The following is a 17,841-nucleotide window of genomic DNA, read 5'->3' on the forward strand; positions in this document are numbered from 1 at the left end:
TCTCGTTGCGGTGGCTTCTTTTGTTGCAGAGCTCGGGCTCTAGGCGCGCGGGCTTCATTAGTTGTGGCACACGGGCTCAGTAGTTGTGGCGCACAGGCTTAGTTGCTCCACGGCACGTGGGATCTTTCTGGACCAGGGATCGAGCCTGTGTCCCCTGCATTGGCAGGCAGATTCTCAACCACTGCGCCACCAGGGAAGTCCCTATTTATTTATTTTTTTAATGTAATCTTTAAAAACATAGATCGGGGGACTTCCCTGCCAGTCCAGTGGTTAAGACTCAGCGCTTCCAATGCAGGGGCCACGGATGGGTTCAATCCCTGGTCGGGGAATTAAGATCCCACGTGCCATGTGGCCAAAAAAACCCAAAAAACAAAACAAAAAACAAACATAGATTGGATCAGGTCATTCCTGTAAGTAAAATCCTTCTGGGTTTCCTGATTCACTTTGAACAGGGTGCAGTTTAAAGCCTCCCAGCCTTTAGGCTCACTGGGCCTCTGCTTTCCTGTGGAGCCACTCTGCCTTTGCTCCACCTCTTGGTGGCTGCCCTGGCCTTTCACTACCTCTAACACAGAAAACTCACTTCTAATCCTTTTACTGCTCCCAACTGCCCATGCCTCTCTTTCTCCCTCTCTCTCTCTCTCTCTCTCTCTCGTTTCGTCCTTCTTGTCCTTCTCATCTCTGCCCAAATGCCACCTTCTCAGAGAGGTCTTCTTTAAGTAATTGCCTATATCTTCCCCCAATCCAGTTACTCTCCATGACTTTTACCTCATTAGTTTCCTTCATGATGGCTATCAAAAATTTCATTATCCTTTTATTTCTTACTTGAATGCTTGCTTACTTGTTTTATTGTCAGTCCCTGCCTCCAAATGTTAAGCTCCACCAAGCCAGGAACCATGTCAGTTTCATTCACCAGTGCATCCTCCAGTGTCAAAATGCAGCCCTGCCCATAGCAAATGGACCATAAACACAACTGATTGGATGAACACCCAATCCCATACTGGACTGGAAATCAGAAGACTCAAATCCTGGTCCTATCTTTGGGAGCTGGGTAACCTAAAATTATTTAATTATTGTGAAATTAGGGGAATGTATTAGTTAGGACACCTTGATGGACCCTCTCAGCTGTGGAAATAAGTCTTATGATTACTATTGGTAGATTTTGAAATATTGTTAGTTTAGTAGACTCCAAGGGAGAAGGAAAATCAAATGAGATACAAATAAAATGATACCTATTTCTGGATTTTAAAAAATGAACTCTGGGGCTTCGCTGGTGGCACAGTGGTTGAGAGTCTGCCTGCCAATGCAGGGGACACGGGTTCGAGCCCTGGTCTGGGAAGATCCCACATGCCGCGGAGCAACTAGGCCTGTGAGCCACAATTACTGAGCCTGCGCGTCTGGAGCCTGTGCTCCGCAACAAGAGAGGCCACGATAATGAGAGGCCCGCGCACCGTGATGAAGAGTGGCCCCCACTTGCCGCAACTAGAGAAAGCCCTCGCACAGAAACGAAGACCCAACACAGCCAAAAATAAATAAAAAAAAAAAAAAAAAAAGAACTCTGATCTCTGATCTAATCAGAGATCAGAAGGTTTTTCAGTTTGTAATCAAAAGATCAAAATAATACTCAAATGCTTAGTCGTGAAACATGACCCTTGCTTTACATTTAGGGGAAGTTTGATGCTCTGCTGATAATTGTCAAGAGTCAGAAGGTTTTTCTATTATGTAGGAAAAGCCGGGACAACACACTTCAAAAGCAGGAAATTTATCCAACTATACCAAGGAAACCAGCCAGCTGGATGCATCTTCAGTTGAATGTAAAGATATATATATATATTATCTGATAAAAAAACAACATTATACAAAGTGACAGACCTTGTCTAAGCTTGGGGCAGTGGGTACTGTAATGCAATGGAATTAATCAGCTGACAGGCATCTAGGTGTGTCAGCACTCTATAAAGGTTTTTGAGATTTGGGCTCATATAGCAGTACTATATGCCTGGAGGCATTTACCTTTTTCTCCATTTTCAAAATATTTCAAACCCAAATATGTATATTAGATTTTATCTTCCTATACATATTCCAGTTTAAGAATTCATCTTGTTAGATTTATTTAGAATTGGTAATAACGGAAAGGCTTGGCTGGCTAAGGAAATCACCGTGTCTGGTTCTTAAGGAGACCCGTTTTACAAGCAATGTTCCTCGGTTTTTTAAAACCTATACTCTCCCAGCTGAGATGTTTAAGCCTTACTTTCTATAGTTTGTAGTTCAGAAGCAATAGGTTTTTTTTCAAATGTGATATTATATTAATGAATATATTCTACTCCAACTACCCTCTTATTTGTTTGGGGCCTCCCTCCCATCAGGAATCAGTGATTTACACAATTGTTCTAATTTTGCAATAAGAGCAGCATAAAATCCATTGTTTGCAACAAACACTCTAATGTCTCTGGAAACACAAGCCATCATTGTGTTTGTGTTACCCTTGTCTTCAGTAACCTGAGAAATGAACAATCAGTTCTGGGTGAGGGGGCATTAGGGGGAAGGAGATGGGGTACGTTTCCTGCTTGATTGTTTCAGTGCACACCAGGCCCAGTGCTGCAGGAAAAAACAGGCTGCTCTTCATGTGACTAGCTGCTGATAGGCCTACGCTCTCCTGAATGTAATTACAGAGTGGATTACAGGATATTAGAAACTCACAGGATAGGGGGAAGGGAGCGGCTTACCTGCTTTCTCCATCACAGTATTGCTGAACAGAATGACAAGAGTGCTAAGTCTGCAGCAGAGCTAACAAACACTGAATATCTGGGGGATAACAAACTGAGACAGGCCAGAAACAATTATTTATTGAATACACTTATATATCTTCTACAGTGTGGGGTGGTTTTTCCATTTATTAACGCAAACATCCGCTGAGATAGTTATTCATATCCGTATGTTACAGATACGGAGACAGACACTCATGTGAAGGGGAGAAGGGGAGGAGTGTTCAGAAAGTTCATTTGATGGGGGGGCGGGTTCACGTCCCTGGAGACTAGCTTTTGGGAATCCAGGTTGGAATTGCCGCTGAAGACTTGCCCTGCCTCCAGTCTCGGAAACGTAGGTAGGATTTTGGAGAGCCTCTTTAGGGGGAAATAGTTAAAAGTAGGAAGGTGCAGGGACTTGGGGGTGAATTTGCTATCCACTTAACAGCCCCCTTCGAGGGAAGGCATCAAGGAGTATGACCACAGCCATGCTCTGGGGAGTCCGCACCTTCTCGTAGGGAGGGACAGGGTGGAGGTCTTGCGCGACTCACTAGGAGGGCGGCCCGGAACTGATAGCTGTGTGCGGGAAGTCAGTGCTTTGTCTTCTCTCCCACCACTGGAGAACAAACGCTGCTAAGGACAGGCGTTGGCGAAGAGCTCTCTTTCCAAACAGGATTCACAGAGAATAGTAGGGCGGTTGGTAGCTTTGAAGGAACCTCCTAAGCTAGGCCTGGACCCCACTGGTCTCGCAAGGAAGATCTGGCGAGCTCGCTTAGCGCCCGCCAGGTCTCGGACCTTCTCGGGAAGCAGGAGGGCGCCAGCGCTCGCCCTGCGTCTCCCCAACCTAGGCTGCATCTTCTTTGTAACTCGAGCGGACCCTAGCGGGCCGGTTGCTATGGTAACGCTGCTTGCTCAGCTCCCCGAGGCTCGGAAGGGGGAGGCGGGCCTTGGCTGACGTCACCCAGACTCGGTTTCGGGGTGCTGCCCCACCCCCAACCCACTGTTTGCCAGAAAGGAAGCCATATGGTAGAGGTTTTGTAAGTGAAGGGTCCAGGGGGCCGCATTAGTACAGAAGGAAGCGGTCAGGATCTCCCCCAGCGAACCTCCTCCCAAGTCAGCTCCCGTCGATATTAATGGCCCTTCAAAGAAGGTAGACGGGGAGGTTGTAATTTGGAGGATTTGGTCAGACGGGCCACGCCCTTTCCTCGGCCTTTGGTCGAGCTAGGCCACGCCCACCACGGGGAGCTAGTTCTAGACCACACCGCCTCTGAGCGCACAGAAGTAGAACCGAAATGGAGGAGCAGTGATCCTGGTGAATTGAACCAGCGAAACTAACTCAGCGAAGGCCGTAGGGGGCCGTATTTCACTTGCGTCGTCTGAGGTCGCCCCGCCCCGCCGTTTTCGCGGCGCCCTGTTGGTTTTGTGCCTGCGCGCCGCTCCCGCGAGCTCACAGGTTGGGCGAACACGCACGGAGTCGCCGGGGCGCGCAGAAGGGGAGGGGCAGGCAGCGTCAGGCGCGCGCCCGCCTGGAGTGACGCGAAGGGAGCAGGCGAGTCGGGAGGATCGGGTGGGTAGAGCGGTGCGGCCAGGTTGTTTGGAGGGCTGTGCGTAAGGTCGCTCTGGGCATGAGGGCGCTCATCTCACTGGGCCGCTCGGTTCTAGGAGCCGATCCGGGGCAGCGGGCGGAGAACACCGGGTCACGCTGCTCCCGGGTAGTCTGTTCGCCAGCCCGTCTGCCCGCGCTTCGCGGGCCCTGCCGGTCAGGGTAAGCGGGCTCCCGCTTATCAGAGAGGAGCGTGAGATGAGAGAGTGTGGGAGGCCATCGGGGGCCTGCGGGAGGAAGGGGAGTGGGAGCGTGCGAGAGGGACAGGGTGTGTGAAAAGAGAAAGAGGTCCATCGAATAGTAGTCATAATAACCACCACTACCACACGATATTAATGTCCTAGTGATATGTGCCAGCACCTTATATGCTTCATTCTGTTACCCCTTACAGCAGTCCTCCGAGGTTTGCACCACCAGTAGACGACCCATTTTACAAGAAGGGAAAACTGAGGCACGAGAGAGGTTAAGTAACTTATGCAAAGCCACACAGCTCGTCCGTGTCCTGGCTTCGAATTTAGGTCTTTCTGCCCCTAAGGCATGCAATTTAAAAATCTTCGTTTTACAAAAAAAAAAAAGAGAGAGAGAAGAAAGGGAGTTAGGAGGAGGAGAGGGATGAGGGTGGTTTGAAGAGGGAGAGTGATCCTGAACAGGAAGAGAAGGATGACGAGAGACGGTGTGAGTCAGAGGACCTGACTTTGGAACCTTGCGGGCTTCGCCCTGTTGGTTCTTGCGTCCCCGCAACTTTTCCTTGCTGTTCGGTGGCTTTATGAACCCGAGCTCTTGGCTCTGGAGGAGCCAGCTCACAGGCCTGGGCCACATGGGTGGTTTGAAGAACTGGTTGAACTGCGGTTCGGTCGAGGGTGGTGTCTTGGGATACTGTGTTTGGCGGGGACGGAGGACTGCGGCCCCCGCAGCCGTGGATAGAAAGAACCCTCTTCCAATCGGCTGCCATTTCTTCTGAAGTGCTGCTACTTCCTTTTTCATCTTACCCATGCGCGGCAAAGCCTTTGTCCGGTCGTCTAGAATGGGGAAGTGATGTTTATTGTTTCCTTGCACTCTTAGCCTTAAACAAAACAAAATCAGAAAAACCAAAACATGCTTTTCTCCAGCAAGGTCTGGCACTCTGGATTGCTTGCAGAGAAAGCTTTCGGTCGCCTTTATCATTTACTTGCTCTTCAGAGCTTTCCTGGGTTAGTAGGGAGTTTTGTTTTGGAGAAGTTTACACTGTAGGTCATTGGGGGGCGAACTGCACAGTTTGTTCTACAGATGAGCGCAGGGCAGAGACCTCAGTAACTCCTGGGTGACCTTCTTATACAGTCTAGTACTGGGAAACAGCAGGTATCAGGGCTTGTATTTTTCTTTCATGTAGAGTAGCTCATGTGGCAGTCAAGTTTTAAAGTCAGCCTGCAAGGCAAGCAATGCATGCAACCAAAATTATCCTTAAAAATTCCTTAGGAAGGTGCGGGGTTGGAGGTGGCCATAGTGTTTCTCAGTAAATCCAGCACAGTCGTTTTTCCTTCAGTTTTGAAACTTGTTACTATTTCTTTGGTTGTAACCCAGGTAGAGTAGTTAGGTTTACCTTTAGGGGCCGTGTTGCACAAATAAACATAAGTGAATGGCATAGAGTCATTCTGCACTGTGCAGTGCTGGCTCTGAGAGGCTTAGAAGGCGGAAGACTAATAACCAAGGGGAATGGTATGTTTGTGATCCTCATTTTAGGCTCATACTGGAGCATGTGCTCACTGAGTGGAAAGTGGCAGGCAGAATTGCTAGTATTATTTTATTATTATTATTATTTCTTTTTTGGCTAGCATATCCAGTAATTTATGCTAAGTTAAATGTGTGCAATGTGATTCCTTTTCAGTGTTTGTGTGGCACTATATTTGGGGCTTGCAAGTTTTCCTAGGTAAGGGTTTGATGGAAGAATGTCTTAAATGTTTTGCCACTGGTCTGGTTTTGACTTCCTTGTTTGTCAGATATGTATAACAATGGTTAGCTTTTAAAAATAATACAAAAAAATTTTTAAATTAAAGTATAGTTGATGTACAGTGTTATATAAGTTACAGATGTACAACATAGTGATTCACAATTTTTAAACGTTATACTCCATTTACAGTTACTATAAAATATTGGCTATATTCCCTGTGTTGCACAATATATCCTTGTAGCTTATTTTTTACATAATAGTTTGTACCTCTTAATCCCCAACCCCTGTATTGTAAAAAGAATATTCTTGGAAATGGAAGCCATGGACACTACCTTTTAAAATTAATGCCTCTGCATTTCAGTTTTCTTATCTGTAAAATGTAGAGAAAGATAGTACTGTACAAAATTATTGTGAGTTTTCTTCACTGTTATTTTGAAGCAAACCCCACATTTCATATCGTATCACTTATAACTATTTTTCATTATCTCTAAAAGGTAAGAACTCTTTTTTAAAAAAAACCATAACCACGGTATAACACCAGAAAGAAAAAAAAAGCAAAATAAGCAAAACCCTGAAACAAAAAACCCAAATCAGGCATTGTTCAGACTTCTACTTGTCTCAGAAATGTTATAGTTTTTTTTTGTTTTTTTTTTCCTATCACTTGTTTAAAGCAGGGTTTAATTTAGGTCTGTATGTTTTGATTGACTGATAGGTCTCCTGAGAGTCTTTTACTTTTATTTCTTGTAATTTATTTGTTGAAGAAGCTGGGTTCTCTAGTTTCCTATAGAAGTTTCTGGATTTTGCTGATTGCATTTCTCTGGTGTCACTTAATATGTTTCTCTGTCTGTATTTTCTGTACATTAGTAGTTAAATCTAGAGGCTTGGTCAGATTCAAGTTAGATTTTTTTTTGGTCAAGACTGTTTCATAGTGGTGATGTGTTGTTTTGAGGCACATAATACCTGGTGGTCTCTTTTTGTGATGATTACAGCCCTAGTGATTATTTTAACAACTTTATTGAGATATAGTTTACATACTATAAAACTCACCCATTTTCATGTAAAACTCAGTGATTTTTAGTAAATTTACTGAGTTGTGCAATAATCATTTTAATGGAGTTTGGGGACATTTCTGTCACCTCAGTAAGATATCTCATTCCCATTTATGTAACTCTCAGTCCCATCCCACCATGTAGTCTTTTCTGCCTTTATAGAGTTGCCTTTTCTGGAAATTACGTATAAATGCCATTATGATTATTGCCCAGATCTCTAAATTCATTAGGGGTTACAAAACGGTGATAGTCTGTCATTCCCTATTTATTTTTATTTATACAACTTTTATAAAGAGAAACTTTCCTTCAACTATTTGGTTACTTGGGGTTACAGTTTATATAGGGAAGACAAGATACGTATTTTTAAAAATAAGTCCATTCATTAGCATCCTCCAGTGGTGGCCAATGAAATTTATTTTCTTAGTTCATTACGAACTCCTGGATTTAAATCTCTATCTGAAAAGTCGTGATGCATCGTAGTAATTAGCCATAATGATGTTCATATCATATTTTATTTGACGAGAGGGAGCCTCTTCATATTGTTTCCTGAGTTCTTTTGATAAAACCTTAAGAGCTTCTTAGCTGGGGAGCCTTGTTCTAAGGGTTTAATGTAAATATCTAATTGCCCTCTTTTTAAGTCTGCTCTTTGCTGCTTGGAGGCCAAAGACATTTTTTGCTTGAGTCCCTTTAGTTGCTTTTGCTCTTATGGAAATGTTTCAATCAGTGATACCCACTTCCCCTAAAGTAGTTTATGGTTGTGTTTAAACTGACACCAAAAAGGGAGTGCATTGTTTCAGTTAGGGAAATAAGGAAGCGAAGTGGTACTGATTTAACATTAATGGGCATAGAAATGGTTTTATGCCCTTTTGCAGGGGAAAACCTTAAGCATGGTTTAGAATCTAAAGTTCTGAGCCCCAACATTTTCTTTTTTGTCTTTTTGGCCTTGCTGCGTGGCTTGTGGGATCTTAGTTCCTCGACCAGGGATTGAACCTGTGGCCCCTCGCAGTGAGAGCGCTGAGTTCTAACCACTGGGCCGCCAGGGAATTCCCCCAACATTTTCTTGATTATGGTCAGAGAGTGGAATTTACTCCACGCTCAGTCTGAACTTCTGCCATTTTCTGATGTTCTTGATTTCTTCATCTGCATGCCTTTAATTCATGCCCATTGTGCATAGAACAAAAATGAGAAGAAATGGATTCTGCCTTTAAGAAGTGTTCACCCGTATTTGTTAGGAAGCTACCACAGTCTACTTAAGTTTCAGAGTAATTACAGTAAGTCTACTATAATTTCAGAGAAGCATCTGTCAAAGTGTAGAGTAACTTGAATAAATGGAATCTTCAAGGGTTGGTGACAAACCAATAGATTGTTTTCTCAGAAGTGTCTCAGAGAAATGATGACACTTGAGAATGCCAATTTTGTTTTGATCCAGATTCTTATTGTTGTATCTGCCTATCTTGAAAGTAGAAAGCAAAGGTTCGTTTTACTCTTTCTAGGAATTGTCCCTTAAATATATGTGCTGGAGCCCACTCTTACATTGTGTTGAGGATCTGTGCGTGGGCTTGCGTTTTAAGTAAATCCCCTTATGATAAGCTCCTTTTCGTCTTTTTATAACTAAGCATATCATTGCTATAATAACAGCATTACTCTGAGGCTGAACCATGTTGAGTTTTATCGTGTAGAATACTGTTGCCTCCCCAGTTTCCTCCCAGAATATACACTATCAATCATTCTGCTTCTGGTTGAATTATTTATACCTGCTGTCTTCTCTATTTTTATTGTTGAATTGATACTTAGTTTCTTTATAATATTGTATGTTGAAAAGTAGACATTAATAAATTCTGATTTTCATTGTGGTTGTTCAACTTGGGATTGGTTTTTACAACTTAAATCTCTCACTTCATGATCTATTTGCCTCTAGTTGTATTTGACTTTTGGATTGTCGGGAAAAAGAATTTCCTTTTTTGGGGGAGTGGAGGGGCAAGTCCCACATCCATATTCATCATACGGTGCTAGGACTTCAGTGTGAGAGTTCAGGTCCACATTCTTTCAGGCTTTCGGAGATCCCAGTACATTTAAACTGGCTAAACTGATTGCTTTAGAAATGTTTCCATGATTTGGTCCCTGTGCAAAGTGATGTGAAAGTCATGGTAAGGGCATATTTGTGTTAACAGGGGACTATTTTAGTCTTTAGGTAGTCTGGAGAGGGCTCAAAAACTGGTTTAGGGCAATGGTTTCATTTCTGTGCTAAAGGGCAGCTTGGGCAAAAGTTTCTTCATGTTTCTTAAGTAAGTTTATTTTCTTCAGGTTAAAGAACTGAGGGAGGGAGAGTGAGTGTGTGTGTGTGTGTGTGTGTGTGTGTGTTTGTGGGTGTGTCTGTTTTGACAAAGGCAGGTTCCCTCATCATATAAAATGGAGAATAAATATAATAGTCCTAATGTTTTAGCCTAAGCTGATGAAGTGATGGTAAAATGCTGTTTTGATGTCTTTGTTAATGTCTTAATGCCAGTATGTAAATTAATGTGATTTCAAAATATGTTTTTGAATGTAGATCAGATCAACCATTGACTTGCCCTCTAACATAGTCAGCTGAAAGCGACTTCACGTTTCTTCAGGATGCCTGCGGCACTTGTGGAGAACAGCCAGGTCATCTGTGAAGTCTGGGCCAGCAATCTAGAAGAAGAGATGAGGAAGATCCGAGAAATCGTGCTCAGTTACAGTTATATTGCCATGGTAAAGAGCTCTACTCTGTTTGACTCACCTTCTGGTATGGACTTAGGGAATATTCAGTGTGAGATTTTTGAAAGAAATGATTACACTAAAGCCATGGTAAATTAAACATGATGGAAGGTTATGTTGCTTTTATGAGACATCAAGGTAGCCTGTGTGTCTGAAAAGGATGTAACCTCTAGTATCTAGTGTTTATGATGTTACTTTTGTTTGCAAGTCTTTAAACAGAAGTTGTCTCAGTCCATAGGGCACATATATTCCACAGGTATGGTGAATTTGACTGGCAGTGTTAAAGCAGTTTTTAAAAAGTAGTTGCCAACATTTAAAAATCAAGAGACCTTACTTAAATTCCAGATTTCTGGTATCTCTGGAAGAAATGGACAGATCTGGCATTATAGGGTCTACATTCCTGCCTGACACTGAGTGGCTGGAGGGAGGCACGTATCATAGTGATATCAAGAGCCTCTTTTAGGGGAGGCATGTACCCTTTAGTTTGCTCCAGTCCCCATTACTCATAACCATTTTAACACCCTGCACACTTTACTCTGTTACGTTAGCTGCCTGGAGTTTGCAACTCCTGCTGTGGAGGGTGTAGACTTATGTCTTCAGCCTGGTATTCAGAACTCTCTCTGATCTTGTTCCAGGCTTTTTACTTTAAGCCAAATGTGGCTATTTATTACTTTTGTTGAATGGCTGTTTCACTTTCCTATATTTGCATTTTTATTTATATAGTGTTTCGTTCTCAACCTAGACTGTTCCTAATTAACTGTATATGAACCTAGAATGTTCTTTTTTTTTTGGCGGGGTGGCGGGCGTGCTGCGTGGCTTGTGGGATCTTAGTTCCCCGACCAGGGATCGAACCACTGGACCGCCAGGGAATTCCCGAACCTAGAATGTTCTTAATAGACCTAGAGTTAGTCAACTACTTCTATTCACATCCTGCTTAGGATCTCCAAGTCATTGTGTAAAGCTTCGTGTTTCTAGTGCTCCTTCTGTATAGATCAATGAAATCAGTATTTTAAGGTGAATTTTTGTGCCTGAGCTTGGGGCTTGTCACATAACTTTTATAAATTGAGGTAAAACTTTTATTTATGAATGGTCAAGTCAGCATAAGTTTCGTGAAACCTTACGATGAGAGACTTTTTCCTTTTCTAGGACACAGAATTTCCAGGTGTTGTGGTGCGACCCATTGGTGAATTTCGTAGTTCCATAGATTACCAGTATCAGCTTTTACGGTGCAATGTTGACCTTTTAAAAATTATCCAGCTGGGCCTTACATTCACGAATGAGAAGGGAGAATATCCTTCTGGAATCAACACTTGGCAGTTCAACTTCAAATTCAACCTTACGTAAGTGTCTGAGACACTTCTCAATGTTATTCTTAGATGTGCTACATTTGTGCAGACTGATTTCTAACTGATTTTATTAATTTTAAGTTTTGTTTCCACCAAACCCAAGTAGGGGTTGGAGAGAGTAGTCAAGCAGAAGATGGAGTAAGGAATCTCAAAAAGTAAAGTCCCTCTTAAAGAACTCTTACAAGTCGACGATAAAAAGACAGCCTAGTTGAAAATGGGCACAAGGACTTCCCTGGTGGCGCAGTGGTTAAGAATCTGCCTGCCAGTGCAGGGGACATGGGCTTGAGCCCTGGTCTGGGAAGATTCCCCATGCCGTGGAGCAACTAAGCCCGTGCGCCACAACTACTGAGCCTGTGCTCTAGAGCCTGCGAGCCACAGCTACTGAGCCCGCGAGCCACAACTACTGAAGCTCGCCTGCCCAGAGCCTGTGCTCCGCAACGAGAAGCCACTGCAATGAGAAGCCCGCACACTGCTACGAAGAGTAGCCCCCGCTCGCCGCAACCAGAGAGAAGCCCGTGCGCAGCAATGAAGACCCAACACAGCCATAAATAAATAAATAAATAAATAAATTAATTAATTAAAAAAATGGGCACAAGATCTGAATAGACATTTCTCCAAAGAAGATTTAGAAATGGCTAATAAGCTTATGAAAAGATGGTCACCACCATTAGTCATTAGGGAAATGCAAACCAAAACCATGAGATACTACTTCATACCCACTAGGTGGCTGTGATCAAAAAGACATAATAACAAATGTTGGTGAGGGTGTGGAGAAATTAGAACTCTCATGTATTGCTATTGGGAATATAAAATAATGCAGCCTCTTTGGAAAACAGGCAGTTTCTCAAAAGGTTAAAAATAGAGTTACCATATGACCCAGCAATTCCACCCAAGAGAAGTGAAGACATACATCCATGTCAAACTTGTATGTGAGTGTTCATAGCAGCATTATTCATAAAGGCCCCAAATTGGAAACAGTCCAAATGTCTGTGATCTGAGGAATGGCTATATGTGGTATATCCATGCCATGGAATGTTACTGCACAGTACAGAGAGAGAAAGTACTGACATATGCTATACATGGATGAGTTTTGAAAACATTATGTTAAGGGAAAGAAGCCAGACACAAAAGATCACATTCTTAACCACTGCGCCACCAGGGAAGTCCTGCTTTTCATTAAATAATGAGAAAATGTGGATCTTTCATTATTAAGACACTTATTTTGTGGGGGAAAAATCCCGTTTTTCTTTCTGTCACAGGTAAGATTACTTTGTGTGTTTGCTAGAATACTGGAAGGAATGAATTGATTTATTCTTAAATTATGAAAGTATTTCAAGAATACTTACTCTAGGAACTTCCTAGAGTAAGCAGCAATGAAGACCCAACACGGCCAAAAATAAATAAATAAAATATAAAAAAAAAAAATTAAAAAAAAAAAGAATACTTATTCTATAATTTATAAGGTGATGGTAATATTGTTGCCCACTACTTCTGTTACCTTACCACCAGCTAAGAAGTAAACACCTTCTCTTTTTAGAGAGGACATGTACTCCCAGGATTCCATAGATCTCCTTGCTAACTCAGGACTGCAGTTTCAGAAGCATGAAGAGGAAGGGATTGACACATTGCACTTTGCAGAGCTGCTTATGACATCAGGAGTGGTTCTCTGTGACAATGTCAAATGGCTTTCATTTCACAGGTCAGTCTAAGAGAGTGTTTTTCTCTTCCTTTGGAAGCAAGGAATTGAATTCTTATGTTGTTTTTGCAGTCCTCTTGGCACTCTTTTGTTGCTCACTAGCAGTTACAAAGTTGAAATGGTAACATTTCAGTTTTTCAGAAAACACTTTGGAGCGCATACTGGTTTATTTCACACAGTACTAGGCTGTATCATGTGGCTGCAGTGGGCATATGTCAGGTGGAAAGGTGGAGGGTGGGAAGGATGGAAGCACTTGGTCATCTTTTTCTTGTCATTTAAAAGGCTGGCCTGGAGTTTCCTGGGTACTCAAAAGCCAAATTCCCCTTAGGAGAAGTTATTTTACCTTTCAGTACCTTTTCTTTTTTTTTTGGTCGCCCCGCATGGCTTGTGGGATCTCAGTCCCCGACCAGGGATTCAACCTGGGCCACAGCAGTGAAAGTGCCAAATCCTAACCACTAGCCCACCAGGGGACTCCATACCTTTCAGTACGTTTGAATTTTTGATGAATAAAACCCACATTTATAAACCCTTGGGTTCTCTTATATATCTCTCATATTAATCTGTTATGTGGTTATTTAATGGAAAGTTCAGAGTACAGGATAAACTACTTTGGAAAACTGAAAGTTCCTAACGTGAGGTAGCATCATAAGCTCTGAGAAATGAAGCAGTTGAATGCCGGGGCCTGTTAACTCCTGCTCGTTCACCTTACTGCCTCATTCTCTCCTCGCAGTGGCTATGACTTTGGCTACATGGTAAAGTTACTCACGGATTCTCGTTTGCCAGAAGAGGAACATGAATTCTTTCACATTCTGAACCTTTTCTTCCCGTCCATTTATGATGTGAAATACCTGATGAAAAGTTGCAAAAATCTTAAGGTACACGATATTTTTCTTCATAGTAGTAACGACAAGAAGAAGACAAAAATGCAGACTTGTCGTTGTGCTTTATTGCAGTTTGTTCCGCATGTGTCCTTGAGCGCCTGCTAGGTGCCAGCATGGTGCTAGACAGGGTATATACAGAGGTGATTGGCACAGGGGTTTGTGTGGTAACTGTCTTTAACCTGGGCATGAAGGGAGCCTTCTGCTACTCTCACCCTAAGGCAGGCATTCTTCACTTAGGGCCCACGAACCTAGTGAAACAGTTGGAGACCTGAGGTATATGTATGATTTGTTAGGAATGGGGTCTGCAGTGTACCAGACTCTAAGAGGGGTTCTTAGCTCTAGACAATTTAAGAACTCCCTCCTCTAATAAATTGTTGACAAAAGAGGTTTGCCATCTAGAATTGGATTGGCATTTACTATTTCCCCAACCTTGTTTTACAGCAGTGAGGACTTTCAGGGGCGGAGGTCTGACAGAATTAACAATACAGAAAAGAACGAACGGAGTGAAAAGTGGAATATAACACAGTGTATCATTTGGAGGGCTAAAAAGGGGATACTGCTGGGGAAGACCTGTTAAGTAAATGGCCTGTTCCTACTTCCTGTCACCACAAGAAGTAAACTCAAGAATAGACATAGTTGACTCCAGTAGAGAAGTCGGGTCTGTAATATTATATTTGTTTTCCTTACATCTCCAGGGAGGTCTTCAGGAAGTTGCTGATCAGTTGGATTTGCAGAGAATTGGAAGGCAGCACCAGGCAGGCTCAGACTCACTGCTAACGGGAATGGCATTCTTCAGGATGAAAGAGGTAAGGCAAAGGTTTTTTGGGCTGAGGTTTGTTGAAAATTTATAGTTTCTCTTGGAAGTTGGTGATCACTTTGAAAGCAGTGTTTTTTTTTTTTTTTTGGCTTGTTTGTTATGCATATGTTCAGTATATTAGATGTGATTTGGGAGGCAAAGAAGCATTCTGAAATGGAGGTCACTCAGAAGTGTACTTGGTGTTCCTAGCACCTCTCATCCTTGCAATTATTTGCTTTTCTTCTGATTTCTATAATATGAACACATTTGTGAAACCACCCACTTATTTTATGCTAAGTTCTTTTAATTATCAAATGTCCCACAGCTAACATCATATTCAGTGGTGAAAAGCTGAAAGCTTTTCCTCTAAGATCAGGAACAAGACAAGGATGCCCACTCTCTCCACTTTTATTCAACATGTTATTGGAAGTCCTAGCTGGAGCAGTTAGGCAAGAAAAAGAAATACAAGGCATCCAAATCAGAAAGGAGGAAAACTGTCACTATTTGCAGATGACATATATAGAAAACCCCAAAGACTCCACCAAGAAACTGTTAGAGCTAATAAACGAATCCAGTAAAATTGCAGGATAAAAAATTAATATAAAAAATATGTTGTTTCTATACACTAATAGTGAACTATCAGAAAGAGAAATTATGAAAACAATCCCATTTACAATTGCATCAAAAAGAATAAAATAACCTTGGAATAAATTTTACCAAGGAGGTGAAAGACCAGTATACTGAAAACTCTAAGACACTGATGAAAGAAATTGAAGAAGACACAAATAAATGGAAAGATAGTCCGGGCTCATGGATTGGAAGAATTAATATTGTTAAAATGTCCATACCACCCAAAGTAGTCTACAGATTGAATGTAATCCTGATCAAAATTCCAGTGGCATTTTTCACAGAAATAGAACAAATAATCCTAAAATTTGTATGGAACCACAAAAGACTCCAAGTAGCCGAAGCAATCTTGAGGAAGAAGAACAAAGCTGCCAGCATCATGCTCCCAATTTTGCCCTCTGAGGTACCTCTGGCAATGTCTGGAGACGTTTTCGGCTGTCATAACCTGGGGGAGTAGGGTTGTGTGCTACTAGCCAGGGATGCTGCTGAACATCCTACAGTGCTACAATACACTGGACAGCCTTCCTCACCCCCCAGCAGAGAGTTACCTGCCCAGTAGTGCCCAAAAGGGTGAGATACCTTGCTGTGTGTGTGCTTCCTGGCCATTTTCTCACTCGTAACAACCTATTGTTATATTACCCATTTTACGGATAGGAAACCGTGGCTTAAGGAGCATTGAAGTGATTTTTCTAAGATCACACAGTGAGTCAGTCTGAGTCTAGAGCTCAAGCTCTTAACCATTGCACTGCCTGTTAAAGAGAAGGGAGGAGATAGAGGCAGTTGTATTAAACAGCAACAGCAGCACAGGGATCCTGGCAGTACAAACTCATGGAAAGTGGAAGTCTATTCAGAAAGGGGAGCCTATGTAGAGAGAAAGGAGCATGAAAAGACTGTAGGAAAGGTGTGGAGCCTTTCTTTATGAAGTTAGTTTCTAGTTGGCTAGGTGTTCAAGGCTTTAAGAGAGCTGGGAGGTGCTGATGTAGTAGTGTTGCGGCTTGGCCTGATTCTTGGCATGACTCTTGGCATGATTCTCACCAGGGGTTCTCTGTCCTATTCTGCAGTTGTTTTTTGAAGACAGTATTGATGATGCCAAGTACTGTGGGCGGCTCTATGGCCTGGGCACGGGAGTGGCCCAGAAGCAGAATGAGGACGTGGACTCTGCCCAGGAGAAGATGAGCATCCTGGCGATCATCAGCAACATGCAGCAGTGATGGCGGCGAGGCTCTGCGGGTGGGCCTGGCCCCAGAGCGGTGCTTAACGTGCTGGCTGTGTATACTTATCTTCCTCCCCAAGAGAAGACGCGTCTTTTGAGCAAACTGTACCTACCACCTGCGTTGACAGAAAGACTTTTGTTTTACTGAAGACAAAAGATGTCTTTATTTTAGATCCAGAAGAAGGGAGTTTGCTCTGAATTTGTAAACACGTCTTCCCTATTCCTCATCCCTAAGCCTCTCTTCTCCAGTTGCCTCCTGCCACCAGCATCCATGGCTCATTTGACACCTTCTAAAATCCAGGACAAGTCAGAAACAAACTAGTAAAATGTATATAACTCTTACCTGTGTCATTCTTTTTCTTTTAAATTTGTTGCTAATCTCTGAGGATGAAGACTTCTTGCTGTGATTCTCAGCTGAGCTGAGGGCTTCAAGGGAAAGTGGAACCAAGTGGTGGTCTTGTGAAGTGGGTTATAGATATTGAGCCTTTCCTTTCCTTCCTTTCTTTTCGTTTATCTTGACCCTTCTCGAGGACATTTGCTTTCCTCACACTTTGTTGGTCTTTATGTATTATTCCGTGGAAATGAATTACTCAGTGCTGAAATATGAAGACCCAATCATGAAAACTTTCCTTAAGAACAAAATTCTACTGAATCTGTCTACCCTTTATTCACAAGGAACTCCAGAATGGGTATTAAATTAACCACTTTCTTTAAGTCTGTGTTCCATTGTGCCACTGAGATTTGCTGTCACGTGTGCATCATTTGAAATCATTTTAAGTTTTCATTTCATAAAATACCTTGGATTTGATCCCGAAGGAAATTACTAAGAGCAGGTTTTTGGATCATAAGTCTGTTACATTTTCAGTAATGTGATTTCAGATGGTCATCTGTATTCTGCTGCCTCTCTTCTCTGTTTTCCCTGCCTCTCCTTTTCAGCAAACTGAGGAGAAGTTAGGGAGATGGATTGTGGTGAGTACCAGAAATGTGAGTCTTTAAAAAGTTATAGTGGTTACATGTAAACAGGACAGTACGGAATTTGGTTTATAGGGTTCTCTTGGAGTAATATCCCACAACTGGGGTAGGAAGCTCAGGACTGTGATTTTTTTTTTTTTTTTTAAACTAGTCATTTAAAAAGTACACTGTATTTTTTCTGAATGACTACAGTATGGACAATTTCAAAAAACCAAAAACTCCTTTGGAATAGTGGAAATGAAAACTGGTAACTCACT

General features: G+C 42.5%; 1 protein-coding gene across 5 annotated transcripts; it reads left to right on the plus strand.

The window, feature by feature from the left end:
• Nucleotides 1–3,066: 3,066 nt before the first annotated feature.
• Nucleotides 3,067–16,954, plus strand: CNOT8 (CCR4-NOT transcription complex subunit 8). 5 transcript variants are annotated; one of them, XM_061189899.1, is made up of 7 exons: nucleotides 3,067–3,097; nucleotides 9,866–10,047; nucleotides 11,200–11,393; nucleotides 12,937–13,098; nucleotides 13,826–13,970; nucleotides 14,672–14,782; nucleotides 16,461–16,954. In XM_061189899.1, exons 2-7 carry the CDS (start codon nucleotides 9,931–9,933, stop codon nucleotides 16,608–16,610), a joined length of 879 nt encoding a protein of 292 aa, XP_061045882.1. In that variant the 5' UTR covers nucleotides 3,067–3,097; nucleotides 9,866–9,930; the 3' UTR covers nucleotides 16,611–16,954. The 5 variants fall into 5 exon arrangements, with proteins under 5 accessions (XP_061045882.1, XP_061045880.1, XP_061045881.1 ...); XM_061189897.1 differs by lacking the exon at nucleotides 3,067–3,097 and adding an exon at nucleotides 4,012–4,191; XM_061189898.1 differs by lacking the exon at nucleotides 3,067–3,097 and adding an exon at nucleotides 4,231–4,287.
• The last annotated feature ends 887 nt before the right edge of the window (nucleotides 16,955–17,841 follow it).

Source organism: Eubalaena glacialis, chromosome 4 (assembly GCF_028564815.1).
Source record: "Eubalaena glacialis isolate mEubGla1 chromosome 4, mEubGla1.1.hap2.+ XY, whole genome shotgun sequence".
NCBI lineage: Eukaryota > Metazoa > Chordata > Mammalia > Artiodactyla > Balaenidae > Eubalaena > Eubalaena glacialis.